This window comes from Ursus arctos, unplaced genomic scaffold (assembly GCF_023065955.2).
Source record: "Ursus arctos isolate Adak ecotype North America unplaced genomic scaffold, UrsArc2.0 scaffold_15, whole genome shotgun sequence".
In the NCBI taxonomy this organism is placed as follows: domain Eukaryota; kingdom Metazoa; phylum Chordata; class Mammalia; order Carnivora; family Ursidae; genus Ursus; species Ursus arctos.
The window spans coordinates 8416023-8440287 of record NW_026622819.1 but is presented as its reverse complement, the minus strand read 5'-3'; the positions used below and the strand labels follow the sequence as shown (position 1 = coordinate 8440287).

General features: G+C 49.5%; 1 protein-coding gene across 2 annotated transcripts in view; it reads left to right on the top strand.

Moving 5' to 3' along the window:
- Positions 1 to 2942: 2942 nt before the first annotated feature.
- Positions 2943 to 24265, top strand: part of DAP (death associated protein) — a 65914-nt gene continuing 44591 nt past the window's right edge. The window contains exons 1-2 of one of the 2 annotated variants that reach the window (XM_026506702.4): positions 2943 to 3194; positions 14884 to 14980. In XM_026506702.4, the coding sequence (XP_026362487.1) occupies positions 3140 to 3194; positions 14884 to 14980 (152 nt within the window). In that variant the 5' untranslated portion in view covers positions 2943 to 3139. The remainder of the gene's footprint in view (positions 3195 to 14883; positions 14981 to 24265) is intronic. The other variant, XM_057312161.1, reaches the window with a different exon arrangement.

Sequence of the window (24265 nt, the reverse complement as noted above, 5' to 3'; positions counted from 1 at the left end):
TGGCTTCTTCAGGTCTGGAGGGCAGGGTAGGCCCTACGGAAAAGCTGACTCGGAGTAAGAAGGAGTGAGTCGTGCTAGAATCTGGGGGAGCTGGTTCCGGGTGGAGGGAACAGCTAACGGTAAGGCCCAAAGGGAAGAACTGGCTTGGCATACTAAAGGAGTATCAGAAAGGCCAGAGTGGCCAGAGAGACCCTGAGACATGGGTTCCTAGAGGTGGGCATGGCCTGGGAGGCCATGTGTGTTGGGGGCTGCATTTGACTATATGAAAAGACGCAAACCACGGGGACTTGATCTAATAGGGGTTTGTTTTCCGCACAACAAAATAGTCTAAAAGTGGGGTCCATTGCTCTGCAGAGCCTCCACAGAACCTCAAACTCCACATGCCTCTGATCTTTGTGCTCTGCACCCTTAGCATTTGGCATGCATACCTGTACTTGCCTCATGGTTGCAATGTAATTGCTCTGCCTTCCACCTTCTGTCTGAATTCAAGGCAATATGAACAGCGAAGTCAACGAGAGGAAGAGCAGCCTTCATATCAAGCATGCAAAAGAATTTTTTAAAGATTTTATTTGAGGGGTGGGGCAAGAGAGAGAGAATCTCAAGCAGACTCTGTATTGAGCACGTAGCCCAACCCAGGGCTCAATCCCATGACCAGAGATCATGACCTGAGCCAAAATCAAGAGTCAGACATGCAACCAACTCAGCCACCCAGGCGTCCCTCAAGCCTGCAAAATTTTGCCAGAAACCTCCCAACAAACTCCCACTTACATTCCAGTGGCAGAACTTGCCCCCCAACCCCAGCTGCAATGGAGCCTGGGAAACACGGGTGGTTTTTCCAAGCCAACTTGCTTACACAACCACATCTTCTTCAGTAGCAATGCTAATGATTAGGCAAGTATCCACACTGTAGTTTGGATGCTATTCTAGGTGGATGAATCAGGAATTCTGCTTTGAACAAGTAAAATTAGACATGACTATCACACCAGAGTGTCCCAGTATAGTCCCAGAACAGGGCTTAGGCAAAGATTTGGATCCTCTGAGGCCTCAGGGCAGTCCAGTGGGGCCACCAAGGCCCTTGGGTAGCTTGCCTCCCTCCCAGAAGCCTCCTTTTTTTTTACCCTAGGATTCTAGGAATGCCACATGCCATAGGATAGAAAATGTCATCACTCTTACCATGCAACATTAATACCACTGAAGGCAAAAATGCTGACTAAACTATAACACAATGTTTTCTAACCTAGAAATTTTATACTTCTCAGAAATAAATGGTTCTTTTAGACTTAAGACATGAGTTTTTAGCCATATAGCATTCATTACGTACATAAAGAAGAAAATATTCATACAATTAATTGGTAAGGTATCCTTAAAGATTCTTTCCATTCAGAATCCAAATCAACAGTGTCCTCGGATTTTCTCACTCTGTTCCATTGAGCTTAGTGATGCAGCATCTCTTAAAAAGAGCGCTCTGCCATTTATTTCGGATTTTCTTCTAAGCTGCTGACACCTGTCTGCGAGTTTTGATGTGAATGAATGTAAGGGAATGACAACTGTATCATGACTGCCGCCTGGCCAACAGATATCTTGCTATTAATGCTGTTGAAATGTGGGGAGAGCCCGGGATCAATGGGTAGAATGTGCATTTTTACACGTGCCGTGATGTAGAGTTGGGCAGTGCTGCATTAGACACCCAGAGGTCAAGGAGGCAGTCTGAAGCTTAGTGAAGGGGCAGGGGTGGAGAAATGGCTTTGCACATTTGGTATCCATAAGCATATGGGTGACAGTCATAACCACGGGCCTGCATGTGACTACTGAAGCAGTCCAGACAGAGAAGGAGGGCGGTGCTGAGCCTCAGAATACTCAAATGTTTACAAATCTAGAAGAGAAGCCAACATGCCTAAGAGCAGCCAAGCATCCAGCCACAGCACTGAAAGTCAAGGCAGGGTTATGGCATCCCTGAAGCTAAGGAGGGGGATGGTCATCTAGGTCAAGTGCTGCTGAGAGGTCAAACAGGATGGGAGTGGAAGAGCGACCACCGGATCGGGCAGCATGGAGATCATAAGCAACCGTGGCAAAAGAACCTCCCCTGTTTGGGGTCAGCCTCTGTGCAGCTGGAGGATCACTAGATGGATTGGGTTGGGCTGAGGGATAAGAGGGAGTGAGGCGCTCAACCTCTTTGATCAGCTGTATTGTCAAAAGCAGACGTAGAGCCAAGAGAGATAGCGGTGTTTCCTTTTTTAAAGCCACTGGGCATGTTTGAACGCTAATTCAGCAAGGCAGGATTGATGGTGCAGGAGGGGATATCTGTAAATGCAAAGCGCCTGAGAAGGCGGGAAGGATGCAAACCAGGGCTCAAGAGCGAAGGATCAGCTTTGGACAGAATTGAGATCCATCGCAAAAAGAAGACAGCACAGAGGGGCACAGACGCAACAATCCAAGAACTCTGTCCACGTCCCTGGCTTCACAGCACTGTCTTTCTCACTGTGGGGTACTCCCATTTGCAGCATCTTTTAACAAATTCCTGCAATCCTTGGGCTCCCAATCGGTCCCACCTGGAGTCTTATTTCCGCACGTGATTAGTCGCTCCAAGCGTGAGCTGGACGAGGGCATCTGGCAGACGAGCCGGTCCCCAGACCACCTACATCAGCCCCCGGTGGCGGGCCACCGCCGTCACCGTCCATCTGGCGGGTTAGTAGAGCGCGGCCCGGGAAGGTGCCACCCTCCTGCTGGGCCGTTTCAACCTCCGACAGCAATTCTTGCCAGCATCAGCCCCGCCTCCTCTCACCGCAAAACACCGAGCCCTAACCCTCTTTCCTCCTCCCACGCCCCGCGGCACCGCTTCCAACGTGGCGCTGCCGACTGCGCAGGCTCAGCACGCTGGGCGCGCGGGGGCCGGCGGGGCGGGGCCAGGCGCAGTGACGACAACGCGCAGCCGCGGGTGGGCGGGACGCGCCACGTCGGCGCGCGCCGGCCGCGCCCCCTCCCGGCGGCCGCAGTCACCGCCTCCGTGCGCGGTCCCGCAGCTCCTCGCGCGCTCCTCCATCGCCTCCCGGCGCTCCCGCTCTCGCGCACCTCTTGCCCGGCCCGCGAGCCCGCTGTCTTCGCCGTCGCCGTCCCAGCCCCTCGGACACGCGGTTGCATCATGTCTTCGCCTCCCGAGGGGAAGCTGGAGACGAAAGCCGGACACCCACCCGCCGGTACTGACTCGTTCCCACTTTCTGTCCTCCCGCGGGGCGCGAGGGCGGGCTCGAACCCGCGGGCGCGGGGCGCGGGGCGCGGAGAGGGCGGCGGGGCGCAGGGCGCCGGCGCTGGGGACCGCTCGGGGGCTCTGCAGACCAACTCGGCCCGCGCTGCCGAGACCCTAGGCGCGCGGGGTCCGCACCCTCTCAAGCCCGTGGCAGTTGCATGCAAATCAGAATGACTTGAAGAAGCCTGCTTGCACAACTTCCCCAGAAAAGTTTGCACCCAGTACTCTTAGACTGTGCAGATGTCTTGGGAAAACGAGTAGCCGGAACGATTAGAAGTCCATGTTTTTAGTGTCGTGATGATGATTAATTGTGGGCTAACAGCATTTTATACCGACAAAAGAACCAAAGGAACGGAAATAATTTTTATCATTAATCACTCACTATGACGTTCTCCTCTCGCTCGACTTTCTTTCGCATCCAACTTTTTCTTATGTTTTTTCCGTGAGCTTTTTTTTCCTTCAAATCCTAAACTTCTGAGCCAAGGAAGTTAAATCCAGGAAAGAGTCATCTTTCTTAAAAAAAAAAACAAAAAACACAACAACAACAACAACAAAAAAAAACAGAATCTAAGCAGGCTTTATGTTCAGACCTCCTCCTTTCTGATCACAGTTCCCGTTTGTTCTTTCGACTCTGTACGAACCCGGTCGATGTCTGTGTCTCCTCTCCTTTGGAATGACAGTCGATCCATATGGAAGGACCCTGGGAGAGAAGCAAAGGCCACCCGTCGCGAACATTGAGTCACTTCAGCGCGTGGGCTTCTTTCAGGGTCTTAATTGCACATATTAGTGTCGAAGTCAGTCTTCAATAACAGAAGCCTGATCGAAACATGGCTGCTTTTTGTGGCCCGTGTGTGCCCATTCCTGTTACAGGAGAGCCCGGTGATCTCCCTCTGCCGTCCCCTCGATAGGGCAGTAATTCTCTGCTTCAACAGGGGCTACAAGGCAGTTTTTAAATAAGTTGCATCCCAGAGTAAGTGTTATTTTTCACCTGTGAAAGCTCTCAACAACAAGAAAAGTACCTGGCACTAGGAAAGAATAATGGCTAACTGGTGTGTAGGGACTGAAGGGGCTTGGGATTTCACAAAACAGCTCTGCTATCACGGAGAATAGGCTTTGGGGCCCTTTGCATTGGTTTAGTTACAAAAAAGAGAGAGAGTACCTCAAAGGGATTTCTTTTAAAGATAACTCTGACCTTTAGTTCCTACTGCTATGGATCCATGTCCAGCTACCTGCTGACCTGGGCAGTTCTGCAGGAAGGAACACCTCCAGTTACACTCACGGCCTTGGACTGTGTGGCAGCAGTCTGCCCATGACTCCCCTGTCCCTGGCTATTGAGTGGCATTAAAGTGTATCTGTTGGAAAGATACCAAATCAAAGTTGCCATAATTAAATTGCATGGAGAGACATACCCATATGGAGATTTTTAAGATCAGAGATATAAACTGTACATACTAATTCCCCGGGAGAAACTTCATAAAGGACTCTGATTTTCTTTGATTTGTAAACAGCTAGGCTTTGTGAATTACAAATTAAATAGTTTATTTATGCCCTGAGGAGCAAGGAACCAACTTACTTGTGCTGGTGAGGAATGAACTTGGGTGCTAAGTTTTGAGGCCCATCACTTCTCTAGGGCTCAGTTTTCCTATTCTTTCGAATGGGAGGTTTGGGCCAGCTGACCTTCCTCTGGGAAAGGTGCAAGACAGGGCTGTCTTTAGCACTTCTTCAGCTCTGTTCCTTCCATCCATCAGGACCAGCACCAAAGGGCATTTAATCCCACAGGTAAACTCCTCAAGTGACTTCAGGACAGGTCCTTTAGCCTTTGGGGCCCCAGTCAAACAGGAGCTACTTAGGGATCTGTCACTGTTACTCTGCATTTTCCAAGACCAGTCACACTTGGCCGGAGTTGGAGGAAGGGCCTGGCATCCTGGCCCAGGGGTACAGGCTAGAAAGGGGCCTTTTGCTGCTTGAAGTATTTTGCTTCCCAGCAGTGCCCCTCAGTGCATTCCCCTGTATTACAGAGGTTCCAGCAGGAAAGCTCAGGGTGCCCATGCTTCCTCTGGCATGGCCAGAGAGTAGGCAGTTCTGCGGAGTAGATGTTATTAAAAAATAAACCAAAAAATAGCAGCCCACTATAATAAAGAATAATCATCAAAGGTAGCCAAGAGTACAGTTCATAAATCAAAATAACAGCCTTAACTTTGGGAACCCTTTCATTAAGTGCTTAAGTTGGGTAACAAAGACTTGTGCTTAAATCCTCAATTGGAAACAATAAAATTCTCTCCCATAACTATCTTCACGTTCTTTTGTGTTTTCTCATTACCGCTGTCTGAGCCAGGTACCCTCCTGTGCATTCTTGCAGCATCCTGTTTCCTTATTATCCCACTTAATCTCCATGTGTCTGTCTCTCTTCTCCTTGCTTCTGGGCTGAGTTTTTTGTTTTTTTTTTTAAGATTTTATTTATTTATTTGAGAGAGAGAGCATGCGCTCGCAGGTAGGGGGTGGGAGCAGGTGGTAGCAGAGGGAGAGGGACAAGCAGACACTGCGCTCAGCGCGGAGCCCAATACAGGGCTCGATCTCACAACCCTGAGATCATGACTTGAGCCAAAACCAAGAATTGGATGCTCAACCGACAGCCACCCGACAGAGCCATCCATTTCTGGACTGAGTCTTGTTGATAGCGTTATCCCCGGGGGCTGGCACAGTGCCAGGCACAAAATAATAACTGGCTCCTGAGTGAGTTTCTCCCGAGCCTCTCATCACCTCTCCCATCCCCCAGACCATGCGGGATCTGCAACGTCCCCCTACTTCTGAGCCACCTCCAGTGTGTACTGGTGATGCAAGGGGGCTCTCAACCAGTTCAGGCAGCATCTTAGTAGTGGGAATAGTAACTAAGGTGTGCTGAGCGTCACGGCTGAGTGGCCCCTCTACCCTTCTAGAGTCATGGCAGACTAACAAGAGAAAAGCAAACAGAAGTTTAGTAACATGTAGTTCTCCTGTATTCATGGGACAGACGGAGGGAAATGGAGTAACTCCCTGACGTGGCACGAGCCACCACCTCGAATACCAGCTCGAGCTAAAGGCTCTGGAGACGCCACCTTGCCCTGCAGTGCGCTGTCATCCGGGCCCTCTGGAAAAGTAATGAGGTCTTAATGACTTGAGACCTCTCCACTGCTCTCAACTACAAAGTATCCGTGGAGAAATGGGCCGAGACGGCTTGTTTTATGAGCGTTATTGCAAATGCAGATTAGCGAAGTTAGAATTAGCAAGCGAGGGTCTGTTCCATCAAATAGCAGGACCAGGAATCCACGGCAGCACGGAGAATGTCATTACGAGCCACACCATTACTCGTTTCTGCCTGTCTCAGGAGTTCGTGGCAGTGATATGGATAAAATCTCTCTGTTAAATACATTTTGCTGGCCCCGTTCCCCTCCATTTCCCAGGGTAGCCAAAACCGTATGTCAGTAAAGTTCTCGTAAATCTAACGTGTGATAGCTCTGAGCGTTACTAATTTTACATATGGTTTTCTTTGAAAAGCAGACTTTCCATCCCTTCTAGAACTGAGTCAAATGGAAATATAAACACAAATGTATTTATTTAAAGTGAAACGGAAAACAGACTACATTTTTAGTAACTTCAGGATCATTCAAGTCTCTGTTACAGTAATCATTCAAACATGAGTTAAGGATGCATTTAATAGGTTGTGGGTGATAATTCTCCCTAAATCGTCTCCTGCAGGAAGGTTTTCAGATTATCTAGGGCACTCTATCGCCAGCAATGGCCGAGTAGTTTGTCTTTTATTTTATTAACCGTTCAGTCACAGATTTGCTAAGCACATCCCCGGTGCCCTCAATCCAGTCGCTGACTAATGCTTGAAGAGTATAGGGAAGTCTGCTTTTGCTCTTGACATGCCAAGAAAAAAAAGACCCTTCTAGTCACTGCATTTTTTTTTTTTTTTCAAAAACTCCCAGTCAGGGTGGAACACAGCATTTTTAAAACATAGTTTAGATTTCACTTCATTCTTCTGTACTTTGTTTCGTCCTCTTGCTTTCCCTCTCCCAACTTCGGAAATCTTTTCATTTATATAGGGAACACTCACTATGGTATCAAGTACTGTATTAGTTACAGTTACATCAACAGTATAAAGTACTAGTTACAGTTAGCTTAGTTGAGTCCAGTCATACCCACTCTTGTAACAGGCAGCCCAGAATCTCAGCGGCTGGGCTGAACTAGTGCAGGCTTGTTTCCCTTCCCGGGGAGCCGTCCTACAAGGAACAGTGCAGAGGCCAAGGCCCCCCATCGTATGGCCTGTGCACAGGGGACAGTGAATGGGGGCTTATGGTGACACCTGTGACTTACATCTGTCACTGCATCACTTTCCTGCGGTCTCTGTAGGCGAAGTACAAGAAACGTAGAGCCTTAAAATAACACAACTTTACTATTTTATCTTTTGGGAGGTGAGAAGTCTGAGATGGGTCCCACCAGGCTGAAATCAAAGTGTCTGCATGGCTGGTTTCTTCTGGGAGCATTCTGGGGAGAGTTCTGGGGTTTTGTTTTGGTTTGGTTTTTTTTGGCCTTTTCCAGAAGAATCTTCTTATTTTAAGGTCAGCTGATAGCAACTTTAACTCCCCCTTGCCAGTTAACCCAACACATTCATAGGTTCCGGGGGACTAGGACGTGCACATCTTTGTCGGGGGGGCAGGGATGGGTTATGCTGCCACCTCAGTCTCTTCTCCCCATTCTTGGCCAGGCCCCAGGTCAATGGCCCCACCCAACTGCAGGGGAGGCTGGGGTTGGGAGGGGTGAAGCCCTCGCGCCAGGTTTCTCTGCTGCGCCTCCAGGCGTGGATTCTCCTCACCACACTTTCTGCAATCAGCTTCCCTAAACCAAAGGATCCCCATGCAGCTGCCTGAACCCCCTCCTCGGCTTTGGCCCAGTCTGTCCAGCAAGGTCCCCGTCCCGATCAGGTCACCACGCAAATGGTGCTTTGGGTCACAGCCGGGTGGCAGAATGGACGTTGTGGAAGCTGCGCCTGGCCTGTCTAGTTCTGACCCTGGGCTGCATGGCCCCGGCCATCATGCCACATGTCTGAACCTCATCTCCAACCCTGGAGAGCGACTGGATTGCCCTTTGTCACTTAAGGGCCTTCCCACCTTAGTCTGTGATTCTAAGGGCAGAATAGCTGTTCGCCGTTATTCTTCCTCAGCTTCGTAGAGAGAAAACCGTTGGGGGCACAAGTTCTGGAACTGATCAGGGCTCAGGTTTTAGCACCAGCCATTGTTCCCCATGCTGCCTGTGGACCTGGAAGCCCCTGTCAGGACTGCACGCGTCTCGGGAGGCAGGTTCTCCTGGGGGGAGGGGTGGTGCTAGATCAGCTGACAGCGCCTCTCCCGGCTTTCATGCCCTACTTTCCCCTTAACGCAGCCCCACAAGCACAAGCACACGGCCATGAGTGTCTTTTTTACCGGCCAATGAGTTCTCCCTCCCCTCTCCTGGAGAGCTGTCTCTCCTAGCTGCCACGGACGGACTGTGTTCCTTAGCCCTGTCCCCACCTAATCTCCCAGACCCGGGGCGGGGCGGGGCGGGGGGGGGGGGTAGTGGAAGGGGCGGGGAGCTGCTCCACACTCCACCTCGCTCACCTGCCACGGCCTGCTCTGCCGGAGATGATTGGGTTGACTCCTCACCTACAGCTGTGGTTGGTTTCTTGGTGTGGCTTCTTTTATTCATGACCTGAATGGTTCTCGGACACTCATATCTCTCCTTCTTGTTGGCCGAAGGGCTTTCCTGCTAGTAACATTTCGGTCTCTCTTCTCGGGTGAGAACAAAGAGGACATACACCTGCCATTCATGCTGTAGCACGAGCAGTGGTGCTTTGGGGAGAGTTGTGGGAAGCCGGGGCTGAGTCGTGAGCAGCCTTAGGGGGAGCCTTCTCATCCCCCTGCCCGGCTTCCAGCTGTGGCTCTTTCCAGCCTGCTCTTGAGTGCAAGCAGAGAAAGCTGTCAGTGACCCCCTTACAGCCGGGCACCCTGACTCCTGAGGGGCTGCCCCAGCCACAGGAGAAGATGTCGTCGACTGCCTCCCCGGTACTTCTTACCGTGGCAAAGTCTGACCACAGAGGAGGCTTCCTCCCCTCCCTTTACCCCGTAGGCAGGAAGCCGCTGTGCAAAGGGCTTTGAATGTCAAAGTCATTTTCTCCCTCTCTGGGGTGGCATAGTAACCAGAGCCTGCCCTGGACCGACACTTTGTGTTTCTCTGAGGAGCGATGATGCTCTCTGTTTCCTGGAAGGTCCAAGCAAAGAAAGGCCTGCAGGGTGTGATTAAGGGTCCGGGCTGCCAGGGTCAGATCCAGCTCCAGATTTGCTGGCTGTGTGGCTCGGACCTGCTGGCCTCCCCCTCTCCAACCCTCGGGATCCCCTCCATTGAGTTACTGTAAGGTGGGGTGTCCCGTGGCCGGTGGTGAGAAAAGGGACTGCATGTAGCGATGGTGAGAAGAGCAAAGTCAAAGCCTTACCCAGGATCTGTGATTCTCCAGAAGCTTCCATGCTTAGATGGCCATATACTGACGACAGTCCTAGGGATGCTTAGTTGACCACATCAGTGGAGAGCCACAGTGGGGAGCACTCTACAGGTGTCTCACTGATTCCCCTCTGTCCCCACAAGTCCATGCTATCATCCCTGTTTCACATGTGAGGAAACCATCAAGAGGGACATTAAAGCACCAAGGACACAGACTGGGGGGGGGGGTCTAAGTACTAGATGCTAATTGTTAAAACCCATTTAATAAGAGTAGTGAACAGGCGAGCACTTGCCGTGTGCCGGGGCCAGTGGGAGGCGTTTCACATGTGCTAAGTCATTTAGTGCTCAGTGAACCCCTGGCAGGGAGAGCGCTGTCACCCTTTCTTCACAGACGGAGCACCCTGAGGCACGAGGGTGCCAGCAACATGCCCACACGTACACACACACAGACACGCATGCGCAAAGACACACACACGCACACGCACACGTGCGCGGGGAGAGCTAGGGTTTGAGCCCAGGGATCTGGCTCCAAGACCCATGTCCCTGTCGTCTGCTTTTCTGCTTATGGTATTTGGTATCCTCAGTTCGAAGCTCTCCCTTGAGTAACAAACCACTACGCCAACAATACGAGTTCTTTTTTTTTTTCTAATGTCTCATAAAAATACTTCCATTTGCAAATAATTCTGCAAAGATTTCTGCAGAAATAACTCTACCTTTGTATTTTTCACAAACGAAGGGTCCTTGTGACAGTGGTAAAACAATCACAATTAATTTGTGCCGTCATACATTTTGGCAGTACCGCAAGTTCAAATGAACCTGTCTCGGCGTTGAGTTATTACTATTATTGCCACTTTTTATTGCTGCATTAATCACCACACACACTGTGAGGGATTGATGAAGTTAATTGTTTTTATAAACCGAATTAAATGAAGCGCTAATGGGGGGGAGCGGTGACTGAGCCCTGATGTGTGTACTTCAATGGAGGGGTGGCCGGGCTTCGGGCTTGATTATTTCAAATGTCACCTTGACCTTCATCATCGGTCATTCTTTGTAGTTAGTTACACAGCCCTTTTCCCTTCAGTCACTTGACAGAGCATGTCTGTGAGTTATCGTTTTAAAGTTTGATGTCTGCCAAGTTGAAATGATTCAGACAGCCTCTCTTCAACAGGCATGGGTATACGTCTGCTCGGACTGCTGTAACCAGATCCCCCAGCCTAGAGGCCGGAGGTCTAAGATCAGGGTGCCCGCAGGTCTGGTTTTTCCTGAGGCCTCTCTCCTTGGCTTGCGGACCTGTCGCCTCCTTGTTGCATCCTCCTGCCACTTCTCTGTGGCCCCATCCCTAGAGTCTCTTCCTCTCTTACAAGGACACCAGCCCTGTTGGCTCAAGGCAGCCGCATTTTAACTTCATCCCGTCTTTAAAGGCCCTGTCTGCAAATACAGTCACAGTCTGAAGGGGTGAGGGCTTCAATCCATGGGCTTGGGGGACACAACTCGGCCCATAGCCATGCCTCTAACCAGTTTCTATTGGGTGTGCGCTAAGGGTGGGATGGATGGAGAGGAAATGAATTAAAAACAAACAAACAAACAAACACTTAGGGGGACAATTCTTCCAGCCTCCTCCTTTGGTAAAAACACTCATACATTTCAATAGAATAGAAAATTATCTTAACATAACTACAGAATTTTATTTCTGTTTCTGTTTCTTAAGGTTTGACCAACTACCCACCCTGGGATATCTTGATAAGCCACCTGCAGTGGTGTTTTTGTTTTCTTTCTTTTTGAACAAATCTGAGCCCAAAGGGAGGGAAATCCCTAGGAACCACACCCAAAGAAACTGAAATTCAGAACTGTTAGCACGAGCCTTGGGCCCACGTGAGGCAGGGAGTGACCTGGTTTCTCTTCCTCCTCATATAAAGACACCAGTAGATTGGGTTAGAGCCCACCACTACCACCACCCCCCCGGCCTCATTTAACCCGAGACCCCAGCGTACAGCGAGGGGCTCTGAGGCCAGACCTGCGGAGCGGGGGTGAAGCGTGTGTACCCAGCAGCACAGTGGGATGGTGGGGCACTGATCTCTTTCAGCCTGGGCTCGGGTCGGGGGAGAAGAAAGTCTCCCTAGAATTTGTCCACGCGGGACTGCCCTTTACGTGGGCTATGAGTTCATATTTATCCTGTTCGGCAATTCCTGTTCTGAGAAATCGGACGTAAAAAGGATTTCCAGGTGCCTGTACTCCTGGTTTGACAGAAGTGTGTCCAGCATCTTTCCAAAGGGAGGCTGCCTGCACCCCAGGCCCCAGAGGATGCCCAGAGACAAAGCCTTACTGAAGAAAAGCTCATCATCTTCAGTCGCCATAACTAGAGGCAGGCTCGGCAGACAAAAGCAAGCGGTGGGGTTAGACTCCCAGGGACCTCAGATCATAAAATCTTCGAATGTACAACTACAAAACACATCTGCCGAAAATGATTAAGTATAGAAAAGAATGAAAACCACGAGGAATGAATAAGACCCGATTCAATAAAGACTGGGTGGATTTGACAGGGAAATAAAAGCTCTAGAAATGGAAAATAAAATGATTGAAATAAAAATCAATAGATGGGATGAAAAGCAGATTTTTGGAAGAATCACCAAACAGGATTATAGTTCCTTCTTTCCAAAGCAGAACGTTCCCTTGGTAAGAAATAGTGGTGGCAGCAGATGGACTGTCACACAGAGTCCTTTATCTCACCTGCCCTCTGCCTTGGATTATTCCAGCAGTAGGGACTGTGGGCCACGCAGCGGACGCTGTCGGCTTCCTGAAGGCAGGGCCTGCAAACTCTCCCTGGGAAACTGAACACTAATAACCTTGCAGTGTGCGACCCTGAGGGTGTTTTTCACATTCTCCCTCCTTTAGCATCAGAAGGAGACTGTCCTGGACTTTTCTTAATGCAGCAGGGTCCGACCAGATTTGTCACAGCAGAGGACGTGGCCTGACAGGTTGGCTGTCTGGGTGATCGGACTGTGCCGTGGCACCTGGGGGGTAGCTGACCCGAGGAGGGGGGATGCGTCAGGTGAGCCCCGTGCCACGAACCTGGGGGCAATGAACACAGTTCACGTGGCTCTGCTTTCTCACCTGTGCCTGGAAGCTATCAACACCTCTGTCTTAGTCCCTATAACAGTATAACAGAGTACCACAGACTGGTGGTTCGTAAACAACAGAAATTTCTCACAGTTCGGGAGGCTCAAAGTCCAAGGTCAAGGCACCAGCAGATGTGCCTAGTGAGGGCCCACTGCCTGGTTCATAGACAGCCATCTTTTCTCCGTGTCCTCACATAGGGGGAGAGGACAAGGTGCTTCTGGGGGGCTGGGGGTGGGGGCGGGGTGGGGTCTCTTTTATAAAGGCCCTAATCCCATTCAGGAGGGCTCTATCCTCGTGATCCAATCACCTTCCAAAGGCCCCATCTCCAAACACCATCATACAGGGGAAAGGTTTCAACAGCTGCTCTTATTTAAAGATCTTAGGATGCAGCTCTTATCCCCTTTCTGTGGATGAAGCAGCAAGGCTTTGAGGGGCTAAATAGTTCTGAAACCCTATAGCTGAGGACGTGTTGTCACTTACCAACCCCAAAGCCCGTGCTGGTGACAGCCACATGAAGCATTTCCAAACTCTATTCTTTGGAACACTATAGTCCTAAAGGATGATAACCAGCATTACTGGGGTGGGGGGTGAGTTGTAGGGTCAAATGGATTTGGGAAAGATGGTGCACTCTGTGCCCCTCATAAAGCTTACAATGCATGCTAAAGGCTAAGGAAATCTGCCTTGAGGAAGCCCATTTAATTCGTTCAACCTGGCATTTCCTACACTAAGAGATCTTCGAATCCCCATGTGGGGGGGGGGTTGATTTGTTTTCTTACGAAGCAGTATTAACATATTAGCCATGGAGGAAACACAAATCAAACCACAATAAGATAACATGTCACTCCGACTACGATGGCCATAATTTAAAAGTTAGACAATAGCAAGCGTTGGCAAGCATGTGGAGAAATTGGAAGGCTTGAACTGGTTGGAATGTAAAATGGTGCCGTGGCTTTGGAAAGCCATTTGGCAGCTCCTCAAAAGGATATGCAGGAGTTACCGTGTAACCCAGCTCTTCCACTCCTAGGTGTATACCCAAGGAAATGAAGGTGTACGTGCATGTACCCACACAAAAACTTGGACACAAGTTGTTCACAGCTGCGTTATGCATAATAGTCGAAAAGTGGAAGCAGTCTAAATGTCCATCCACAGATGAAGGGAAAATAAAACGTGGTCTGTCTGTGCAGTAGAATATCATTCAGCCGTAAAAGGAACGAAGGCCTGAGCCAGGCTGCCACATGGGTAAACCTTGGAAACATGCCGAGTGAAAGAAGGGGTCAAATATGCAGAACAGGCAGGCACCGAGGAGTGGTTGCCATGCGCTGGGGGAGGGGACTGGAGAGTGACTACAGGGATGGGGTTTCTGTCTGGGGTCACGACAGTGGGCTCGAACTGGTTGCGGCAACGGTTGCACAGCCCTGAGCACATTCAAAGGCATTACATTGCACTCTCAAACGGGCGACTCGTATTGCAGATGAATTACGTGTCAATAAGTGCATCTTTAAAAGTTAACGCGTGCCAACACTGAGGGTTCGCAACACGTTTTGGGAAAGGCTGCCACAGACGTCACTGGCTCCCGCCTGAGTGGGCTCTGGGACTGTCCCGTGTCCCCCAGGGCTGTATCACCCTATCAAAAGCATCATCAGTGTTTGAGAAAATGTCACAGGGCAGGGATTAAGGGGGATCCCGTTGCATCAAGAACCTAAAGCAAGCAGCCACTTTCTCCACATGGTTGGTACTCTGGGTACACGACTGCTCTTAGGAAGTCCTTGTAAGAAACAAACGGAGCCAACAAGAGCCTTGGAAGGTTTCTAAGTGGGTTTGGAGTAAAAGATCCCATTGACTGCCACGTCCTACTGAATGTCCCGCAACAGCAGGAACCTCTGTGGTTCATCCTGGTCGCTGCCGGGTTATCTGGATTAGCTCGTGGCTGTGGGGCCACCGAAAGCTTTCGAGCTAGTTCCCCCGGTCCACTGCCAAGCTGATCACACCCCCCTCTGTTTTCATTGTAGTGAAAGCTGGCGGAATGCGCATTGTGCAGAAACACCCGCATTCGGGAGACACCAAAGAAGAAAAAGACAAGGACGACCAGGAATGGGAAAGCCCCAGGTGAGAATGTGGGCTGCTCTCCAGGTTGTTCTGCGCACAACCATGACTTGGTTAAACATTAACGTTTGTTCTCTGCTCCGGGCTTCTGATAACCCCTTGCCATGTGGGGCCCTGTGCTGTGTGTTTTTCCTTGCCTAATCAGTGAGGCTGTGTCCCCGCCGGAGGGGAGAAGCCGGGGCAGCTGGAGCACCCCTCTGTCCCCACTCGGTCTGCGCACCTGCTGTCCATCTGTGTGCAGTGGCCTCGACTTCCACGACAATATTGAAATCACCTGGAGACCTTCGAACATGCCATTCTGGTTGAATCTCTGGGGTGGGCCTGGCATCTGGCATCCGAAAACTGTCCGCACACATCTGGACTGTCCCATTCCGCAGCCACATCCAAACCGGCGAGGCCACACCCTTATGAGTGCCCAGGTGTCCTTAAATGACATCTCGGCCCCCACCTCCCCTGGTCCCTGACAGCGCCTCTGTCTGCCGTGTCCCCCGCTCTGTTTACCACCTGTTTTGCTCGGAGCATCTGAGGCCAGGTTTGGGTCCAGAACCTCCGTACGAATCCACTTCCTTCCACCCCGTCAAAGGTAAACACGTGCCACAAATGCAGACAGCTTACAAATGCACACCCCTCTGTCAGCTTGCCCACGTAGGAGAAAGCGAACCCCGAGCTTTCTGCCTTGTACCCTGTCCCCAGAGAGCGTCTCCGCCGGAGGAGGAAGCTAAGTGCGAGAAGGGTGTGGAAAGCAACTAACCTGTGTTTCTGTGGGCCGGGTGCTTTCTTTTGTTTCAGTGCAATAGTCCTGAAGTAGGAGGTGGCGGTCTCCCCCGATTTTCGCATGGAAAACTGAAGTCCACGGAGGCCATAAGCTTGCTCATGCGTGCGCGTTAATGCGAGTTAATGGATCAGGAGTTTAAACCTGGGTCTAACGGGGTCCAAAGAGGCCAGGCTTCCGAAAGAGTAGCTCCTGAGAGCGTGCGTCCCCCAAAAGGACATGTGTGTTTTTGGTAACCCCACGTGTCCCTGTACACATGTGCTGTACCGCCGAGTGTTTTCTGTAGCATCTTGTGGGGTGTAAGTTATAGTGTGGTCACCTGAGGGGCAAACAAAATTGGTGGCAGAGTCTTTCTTGAGTGATTATTGCCCATTTAAAATCATGAGATCAGCAACATGGTGGTTCGGCCCAAGTTCTGGTTTTAAAAGAAGGCGGCAGTTGAGAGAAAATTCTAGAACTACCTTTCTCACTGGCTGTTTTCACACAGCTGTGTTTGGAACAGAACAGCATCTGTCACCCTCCTAGACGTTCACAGTCCCGTATCTGAAAACCTTTGGGGCCCAGTTTATTTCAGAATGGAGACATTTTGGGGGGTTTTATGAGAATAAAACAGCGCACATTCCATACAGCGCCCGTAGCGGGGCCTCGGGCGTCTTACTTGAATCTGTGTATGGTGTTCACACCAAGGCAGGTAGTTCTTTACATTTACAGGCGTCAGTCAGTTCAGGTTAACTTTTGCCTCTGTACAAGTTGTAAGGAAACTTTGAGTTTTTAGAAAATTCTTGAACTCAGCATCAAGTATAAGAGTGTGTGGGCCTGTGTCGTTCCCTCAACTAGAGAACCTGGGAGGTCCCGTCTGCGGATCCCGCTGTCTGTAGGGAGAAAGAGTGAGAGAGAAAGCCTTTCCTGGGGAGTTAATGGAATACACTCTTTGGTGTGAGTTTCAGTGGAGTGAGGTACAAAGAGCTATTTCCCTGTGAAACGCGGTGTCAATACAGTGAGAGTAGATAATTTATTAGCATGTTTAGAAATAAAGACAAAACAGCCCACTCGTTTTCTTTCTATTGATTTTTTTCTGTGAGGTGAAATACCACCTTTATCGAAGACGTGCAATTTGAATAAACATGCCAGAGGATGAATGATTGCGAGACAAAGGAGCAAGCACCCCAGCTCTCTAGATCTTAGCATCTTACTCACCTCCAAGATTTGTTCTCTGTGGAACCAAGAATTTTGAAGCAGGCTGACTGCAGAGTAGGGTTTGCATAACACACGAGCAAGGGTTGTTTTTTTTCCCCCTGCAGCCAGATTGCTGTAATGTGTTCCTTATGAGTGTGTCAGCCCCTGTGCTCTTGACTTCAGCTTTGCTCTTGACCGCTGTGGGTTAGACCACTTGACACGCCATTGACAGATGGGGCAAGCCTCTGAGGACTCCGATGCTGTTGACAAATGTTGCCAGCACGTCTCCTTCCAAGCCTCTGCACCAGGCCTGGTACCCTGTGTCAGAGATTACTTCCACCACGATGGCTTCCTCGTCCGTCTGGTAGGCCGACTGAATAATCCTAGCTAAACGTCCTCGCCAGTATTCTCGAGTGCCGTACGTCTGGCCCCGTTCCCCGGGCTCTGTCCGTGTTAATTCACTGGATCCTTATACCTGCTCTATTTGTTGTCATCGCTATTTCAGAGTTGGTTATTGATTATTATCCCCATTCCAGATTACTGCTCCCTCTTCAGCAGCTCAGAAAGGTTCAGTGACTTTTCCAAGGTCACACAGCAAATGAGTGGCAGAGCCAGCATTCCAGCGGAGCCCAGAGTCCTCACTATTAACCCCGAGGCCGTGCTTACCAAGGGAGCACTTGGTTTGTACCGGGCACTTACTAAATGCTTCACGTCACGTTCACAGCTCACACCACCTATAGGCTGGTTATCACTGTGCCCATTAAAGAGGTGAAGAAACCAGAGCTCAGGGAGGTTATCTGGCCTGATGATACATAGCCAGGTAGTGGCCAGGCCAGGATTCAGCCCTGAATCTGTCTTGACTTGGACACTCATGCCCATAATAGGCTATAGAATCCCCTGATGTGACACAAAATACACAGAATATATTGACAGACGTAGAATGTAAATACAGATCCCTTTATCAAATAAACTCGTTGATTCTGGATCGCGCATAACCTTTTCCGTATCCTCAAGCCAGGGAGTCCACCTGTGGCTCACCTGTGCGGCTTTGCTGTGAGTAGATGCTATGAGGATCAATTTACAAGGCTTCGGAGGACTGGGCTGTCTTTACTTTCCATAGAAAAAGGCTTGTTTATTTGCAGAATTTGCCACACATTGAATTACTCTCTTGGAAATGTCATCGCATGTGACTTCACCATGCACATTACCCTAATCCTAAAGTTTCATTATTTTTCATGTTTTGATCCAAGTGTCCTCTGGATATGAAAAGAAGGTAGAGTCTCAGATGCCAATTTCCTCCTTAGGTCCGCATTTGCAAAACTCTTTTGCTTTCGTTCCCAGACTTTTATAACTGGCTTTACATTGACTGATTCGTCTCTGGTGGCTTCCTTCCTCATTAGTCTGAAAATCAAATCCTGCTTACAGAGAAAATGAACAACTAGAGCATTATTATGTGACAAAACAAAAAAAAACACAACTTTTACTCGGAATTATTTTTTCCTGCAAATATTTGTGCTACTTAATTTTCCAGAGATGTACAGATAATTTCCTGGGCTGCCAAGTTGTTTTGAGAGGCTACATTTTAAAAAGGAGGAAGAAAAGGAAGTAGAAGAAATTTGAAAATGTTACCCAAGAATTCTTGTCAAGCTGAGTGCCAGTTACGTGTGGGTCTTCATCTCCAAGAAGATGAATAGGCTTCCTTATTATTAGCCAGTACTTCCTGAGTGGCTGCTAGATCCCCTCTCAGAAGTGACCCAATTAAGGAAAGCCATGGTTTTCCTCAAAGCCTTATGCTGAATGTATTGAGATGAAGTGCTCATGTTCATTACATGAAGGAGAAATTGCAGACTTCAGGATGGACTTCAAGAGCCAGTAGGATTCACTGAACAGTTCAGTGTGGCACATGGGCTAGGGTCCTAACTTGACTCGAGCTTGGTGCCAGCTCGCATCTGTTTAAAAGGGTACGTGACAAGGAGAGTAAACTAGAAATGCAAGTGTCTGGGTTTGGACTGGGGCTGGTGGGAAAGTGGTGGGAGGAAGGGGGAGATAAGGATGGGGTGACAAGGACGCAGAGCGTGCAGCCCTTCTGGAGCGTGGCTCTCTTTTCAGCTCTGACTCAGAAGCTCACGTACCCAGAAAATAAGCAAGCGATTCAAATTATCCAGCATGTGGAGGAGACCCGAAATGGACTCTGAACAGTAACAGATGAACTTAATTGTAATACAAATGATTAACCCATTGCAAGGACTGGGGGAGAAAATACCTTACCCAAATAATTTTGGAAAACAGTATGTTGACCAGATACTCTGAAGACAGAAAACACAAGAAACTGTCCAAAAATGCTGTGCTCCAATTAGTAGATGTGTTTCCTACAGGGATTTGGGCTGGCAGTTCTGAAAGTGCTGTGTGTGTATACTAGGGCTGAACAAATATGTAAGTGGGTGGTGGATAATGAGAGCCGAGTTTCTCGCTGTCAGAGGGAGGTTACAGCTAGCAAGGAGGAAGACTGAAACGAGCTTTGTGGTATTGAATCAGAATCGGACGTATTTGTGTGAACTCAGTGTTAAATGGCGGATGGATGGATAGTAGGTGCCTACAGACGTGTACGTAGGTGCAGAGATAAAGGTAGATGAGGTGGGCTGGGACACCTACCCGTGCTTCCTTGCTGTGTTCACTGAGAGAGCCTGAACTCCCGTGAGGACCGACACCCATGTAACCGTGAGCATCCCTAGAGCCCAGATCTTTGTTTCTAAACAACCCCCCCCCTCGAGGGAACCAGGGCTCCTTGGAGAAGTGCGAATTCCAGAGCACTGGGGCAGAAAAAATCCTAGATGAGCCTGGAGCAGCTTGTAGGGCCAAACATGAGGAAGTGTGCAATGAAGAATGTGGCTTGTCAGAACGACACAGAAGCCAACCCGAAGGAGCTCCTAATGGCCAAAGCTGGAGCAATTTGCAACAAAATGATAGTATTGGATTGTAACCCACAGAGTAAAACAAACATTCATGAGTGCATCCTGATACAAGTAATTGAACGTATGAATGAGGAGAAGGGACAGCTCTTTGCAGAAGAATTTTAATTAATAGGGGCACCTGAGTGGCTCAGTTGTTTAAGTGTCTGCCTTCGGCTCAGGTCATGATCCCGGGGTCCTGAGATTGAGTCCCATGTCGGGCTCCCTGCTGAGCAGGGAGCCTGCTTCTCTCTTTCCTTTTGCCCTTCCCGGCCATTCTCTCTCAAATAAATACAATCTTCAAAAAAAAAAAAAAGAGAGAGAGAAATAGATGATCACCAACAGGCAAACAGCTCAGTAACTATTGCAGACAGGATCCACTGATGGATGCCGTGAAGAGTGGGTGAAAGTCTAGGAGAAACAGCGTATTTGCATGGTCTCCAAGTTTCTCCCCCAGCATCTTTATAATTAAACAAGGAGTATCTTTACAGCGGAGACCATGAAAAGGACACTTGTTTGCAGAATAGAAGCTAAAATAAGAAAGCAGAGCGCCGTCTTGTTCAACCTCCTGGGGGAACCTGCACTTCAGTACCAGGTCCTCGCTGCTCTGCGCATGTCTGTGGACCACTGTGAGCACCTGCTTTTTTTTTTTTTTTTTTAAGATTTTATTATTTATTTGACAGAGAGCAAGAGACAGCCAGCGAGAGAGGGAACACAAGCAGGGGGAGTGGGAGAGGAAGAAGCAGGCTTCCAGAGGAGGAGCCCGATGTGGGGCTGGATCCTAGAACTCTGGGATCACGCCCTGAGCCGAAGGCAGACGCTTAACGACTGAGCCACCCAGGTGCCCCTGTGAGCACCTGCTTCTCATCAGGATTGCACCTGCTACTTTCAGCATTCACCGATGACCCTTGCCTGAAACAGCTGTATGGATGCTGTGTTATTCCAGGGCCGCCGTAACAAGCAGCACACACTGGGTGGTGAAATAACTCCAATGTAGTGCCTTACCGCTCGGGAGGCTCAGCGTCCAAGATCGACGTGCCTCCAGGGTTGGTTCCCTCTGAGGCTGTGAGGGAGGATCTATTCTGTGCTCCCTTCTGGCTTCTGGTGGTTTGCTGGCAATCTTTGGCATTGATGCCTCCCCTCGATCTGTCTCTGTGGTGCTGTCCCTGTGTCTGTTCACATCATCTTCTCTCTGTGTATGTCTGGCTCTGGGTCCAAGATTCCCCTTTTTGTGGGGATATCAGTCATTGGATTAGAGCTCACCCTGTGGACTTCATTTTAACTCAATTACTTCTAGAAAGACCCTGTTTCCTAGAAAGGTCAATTCTGAGGTGCTGGGGGTGAGGATTTTACTTATCCTTTTGGGGGAAGGCAATTCAGTCCTAACAGACACCAAATGGCCACCTGTGGCCATGTTTAATAGTTCTCTCACTTGAAGTGAATTCTTAAGAAATAAAAATTTAAGGGGCACCTGGGTGGCTCAGTCGGTTGGCTCAGGTCATGATCCTGGGGTCCTGGGATCGAGGCCCACATCAGGCTCCCTGCTCAGCGGGAGTCTGCTTCTCCCTCTCCTGCTCCCCCTGCTTGTGCTCTCTCTCTCTGTCAAATAAATAAATACAATCTTTAAAAAAAAACAAATAAAAATTTAAAACTCTGAAGTTAAGAGATGGCACAATCTATATACCTGGGAATTTTTTTCTGTGAGCCATTATCTATATGCTTGAACTTTAGTTAAACTGTGTGATGAACCAGTTTCAACATCATTCTTACTTTCCAAGATCATCTTTTCTATCTTTTCTATCCATCTTTCTATCCAGTTGCCACCTGCCTTGTGGAAGAGATGTATCCTTTTCCCTGAGATGTGTGGAGATGCCAGTGGGCTAGGGGTGCTGAGTACCCACCAGCTCCCACTGCCTGTTCCAGAGCGGGTGCCATGTGTCGGTGGGCAGGGCCCGTGACCCGGCAGCCACAGCTGGCCCAGATGCTGGGGTGCAGCCCTGGGCCCAAGGCCAAGTGTCGATGTGGTGGGGGCATCAAATGACATGGAATGTCCTTGGGAAGGGGCTAAGAGGTTGTCACCTGCTTATGGACAAATGCCTCCTCCGGGGAGAGGCAGTTCTGAAGGCACCATGAGAGCCTAGAATAGAAAGCCTGAGAGGCACGACATCATGGCAGGGAGAGGCCCTGACTGCCTTGGTAAGGAAAATGGGGGAGAATCTAGGCGCCATCAGCCACCTCTCACCTTCAGGTTTGCCCGCATGAGACTCGTAGATCAGTGTTCTCGGTCTGCAGGCAGCATGCAGCATTGATGAAGGGTTCGCGTGTGAACACCAGCAAGGGAGCGATGAAAGTGATTGTCCCGCCGGAGGCAGCTTGGGCAGCAGAAAGCTGGCAGGATGGGGGCCGGTCCCCACATCCCTGCATGGCCGCCCAGGTCAGCTGGCAGCGTGGAAGATGGACTCCGTGAGAGGCTGCCAGGGGAGGGGAGGGGAGCTGTCTGTATTCAGAATCTGCAGCCTGTCCTGATGTCTGCCCTCTTCCCTTCCTCCTTCCATGAAGGCTCAGAAGAGCCCATGCTCATGTCCCCCAGCTTAGAGCAGGCAGAACGCCTATGGGCTGGCTGCCTCCAGCAGGAAGCCATGTATTCATTTCCTAGGGCTGCCAGAACAAAGTCCTGCAAACAGAAACATTGTCTCACAGTTCTAGAGGCCATACGTTCAGAGGAAGGTGTCAGCAGGGCCGTGCCCCCTCTGAAGCGTAGGGAAGGATGTGTTGCAGGCCTCTCTCACAGTGCCTGGTAGTTCCTTAGCTGGTGGCAGCATGACCATGATCTTCATGTGACATTCCCCTGCGTTCACCCTTTTGTAAAGACACCAGTCCTATTGGATTAGGGACCCATCCTACTCCAGTATGACCTCATCTTAACTAATTACACCTGCAATAACCCCATTTCCATTTAAGGTCACATTTTGAGATGCTGAGGGTCAGGACTTGAACTTAGAAATTTGAGGGGGACACAATTCAACCCATGATAAGCAGGCAGCACCTCATGCCACTAGGCCTTGGTTGGCAGTGCCCAGCTCCACTGACATGCCAACAATAATGGCAGCATAATAATATATTAAGCATGACGATTACAGGGTGAATGTCTCTTTTCTCCGTGCCAGCATGCACCATTGCCCAAGTTGAGCACTGCAGCAGTGTGCCTGCCCAACCGGGCAGATGCTCTGTATCAGGGATGTGGGCCCCAAATGTTGATCACACAGCCCATCAATTTAAAAACTGTTTTGGGCCTGCACCCGCAGTATATGTATATTCATTTTTAAATTATACATGGGTAGTATGTTACTGTTATATAAATTATAAACTGGATCCAAAAGAAATATCCTTATCATTAGGTAAGTAAGCCGTATTTTCAATGTCCTGCTAACCACTGTGACTTTGTATTAACATTAGCTAATATCTCAAGGTCCAAATACCCTTGAGGTGAGCTTTCTCATTAGTGATTCAGGATGTAAATCTAGATTTCTAATGGCCTTCTTGGTGATTTTGGGTTTTGTGGGGGAGGGCCGCATCTTGTCACATCTGATTAGATCGTTGGTGTTTGTAGCACGGCTCATGAGGCACTTGCACTAGGAGGAGAAGGGTGAGCCCTTCTCTGTTATTACTGTCCACTTGGGCTTGTGTGGGCAAGATGTGGGGCTCTTTTTAAGCCCTCATATTAAGTCCATTTTGTAAAAGTTAGGTTAAATTCATTCCTAATACATTTGAGCACAGTTCTGGGTGTGTGGATGTATCGAGGATGAAACTAAAGAATTGAATTAGTAACCCCGTTAACCGGTGTCCCGTATATTGGAAGACGTTAGAAGCAGGTGAAGAGGCACAGGGCACGTGGGAGGTGCCCTGCTCCTTCCTCCGGAGCCCTGAGGACCGTGCGGCCCCATGACAGACAGTCTGCCTGCAGATAAGCAGAGGGGCCACAAAATAAATAGTGCTGAAGCTTAATTCATTTTGTTTGGGGTTTTTTTCGGATAAAAAAAATAAGCATAAACAGAATAGATAATGCATGCTTATCTCATTTTCCTGACAACCCTGAGGCCCTGTTAAACACAAAGGACGGCCTTTGTTGCTGATGGATTAGGGGTGACCCCCGTACCAGTTTTCCTGTTATGTGTGGTATAAATGAAACATTTCCTCCAAAAGCTGCAGCTCTGTGTATGTTACGGTGAGTGATAGGAAGGGAGCTATGTACATTAGGAAGTTTCTCCCAGAATCACCCGACGAACGCAGAGCTTGATGTGTGTGACCCAGACACTTTGTGTCCTAGCACTCACGGGCATTAGCGTCACCAGGAACTCAGTCCATGAGTCCTCTTTTCACGTAGACGGGCAC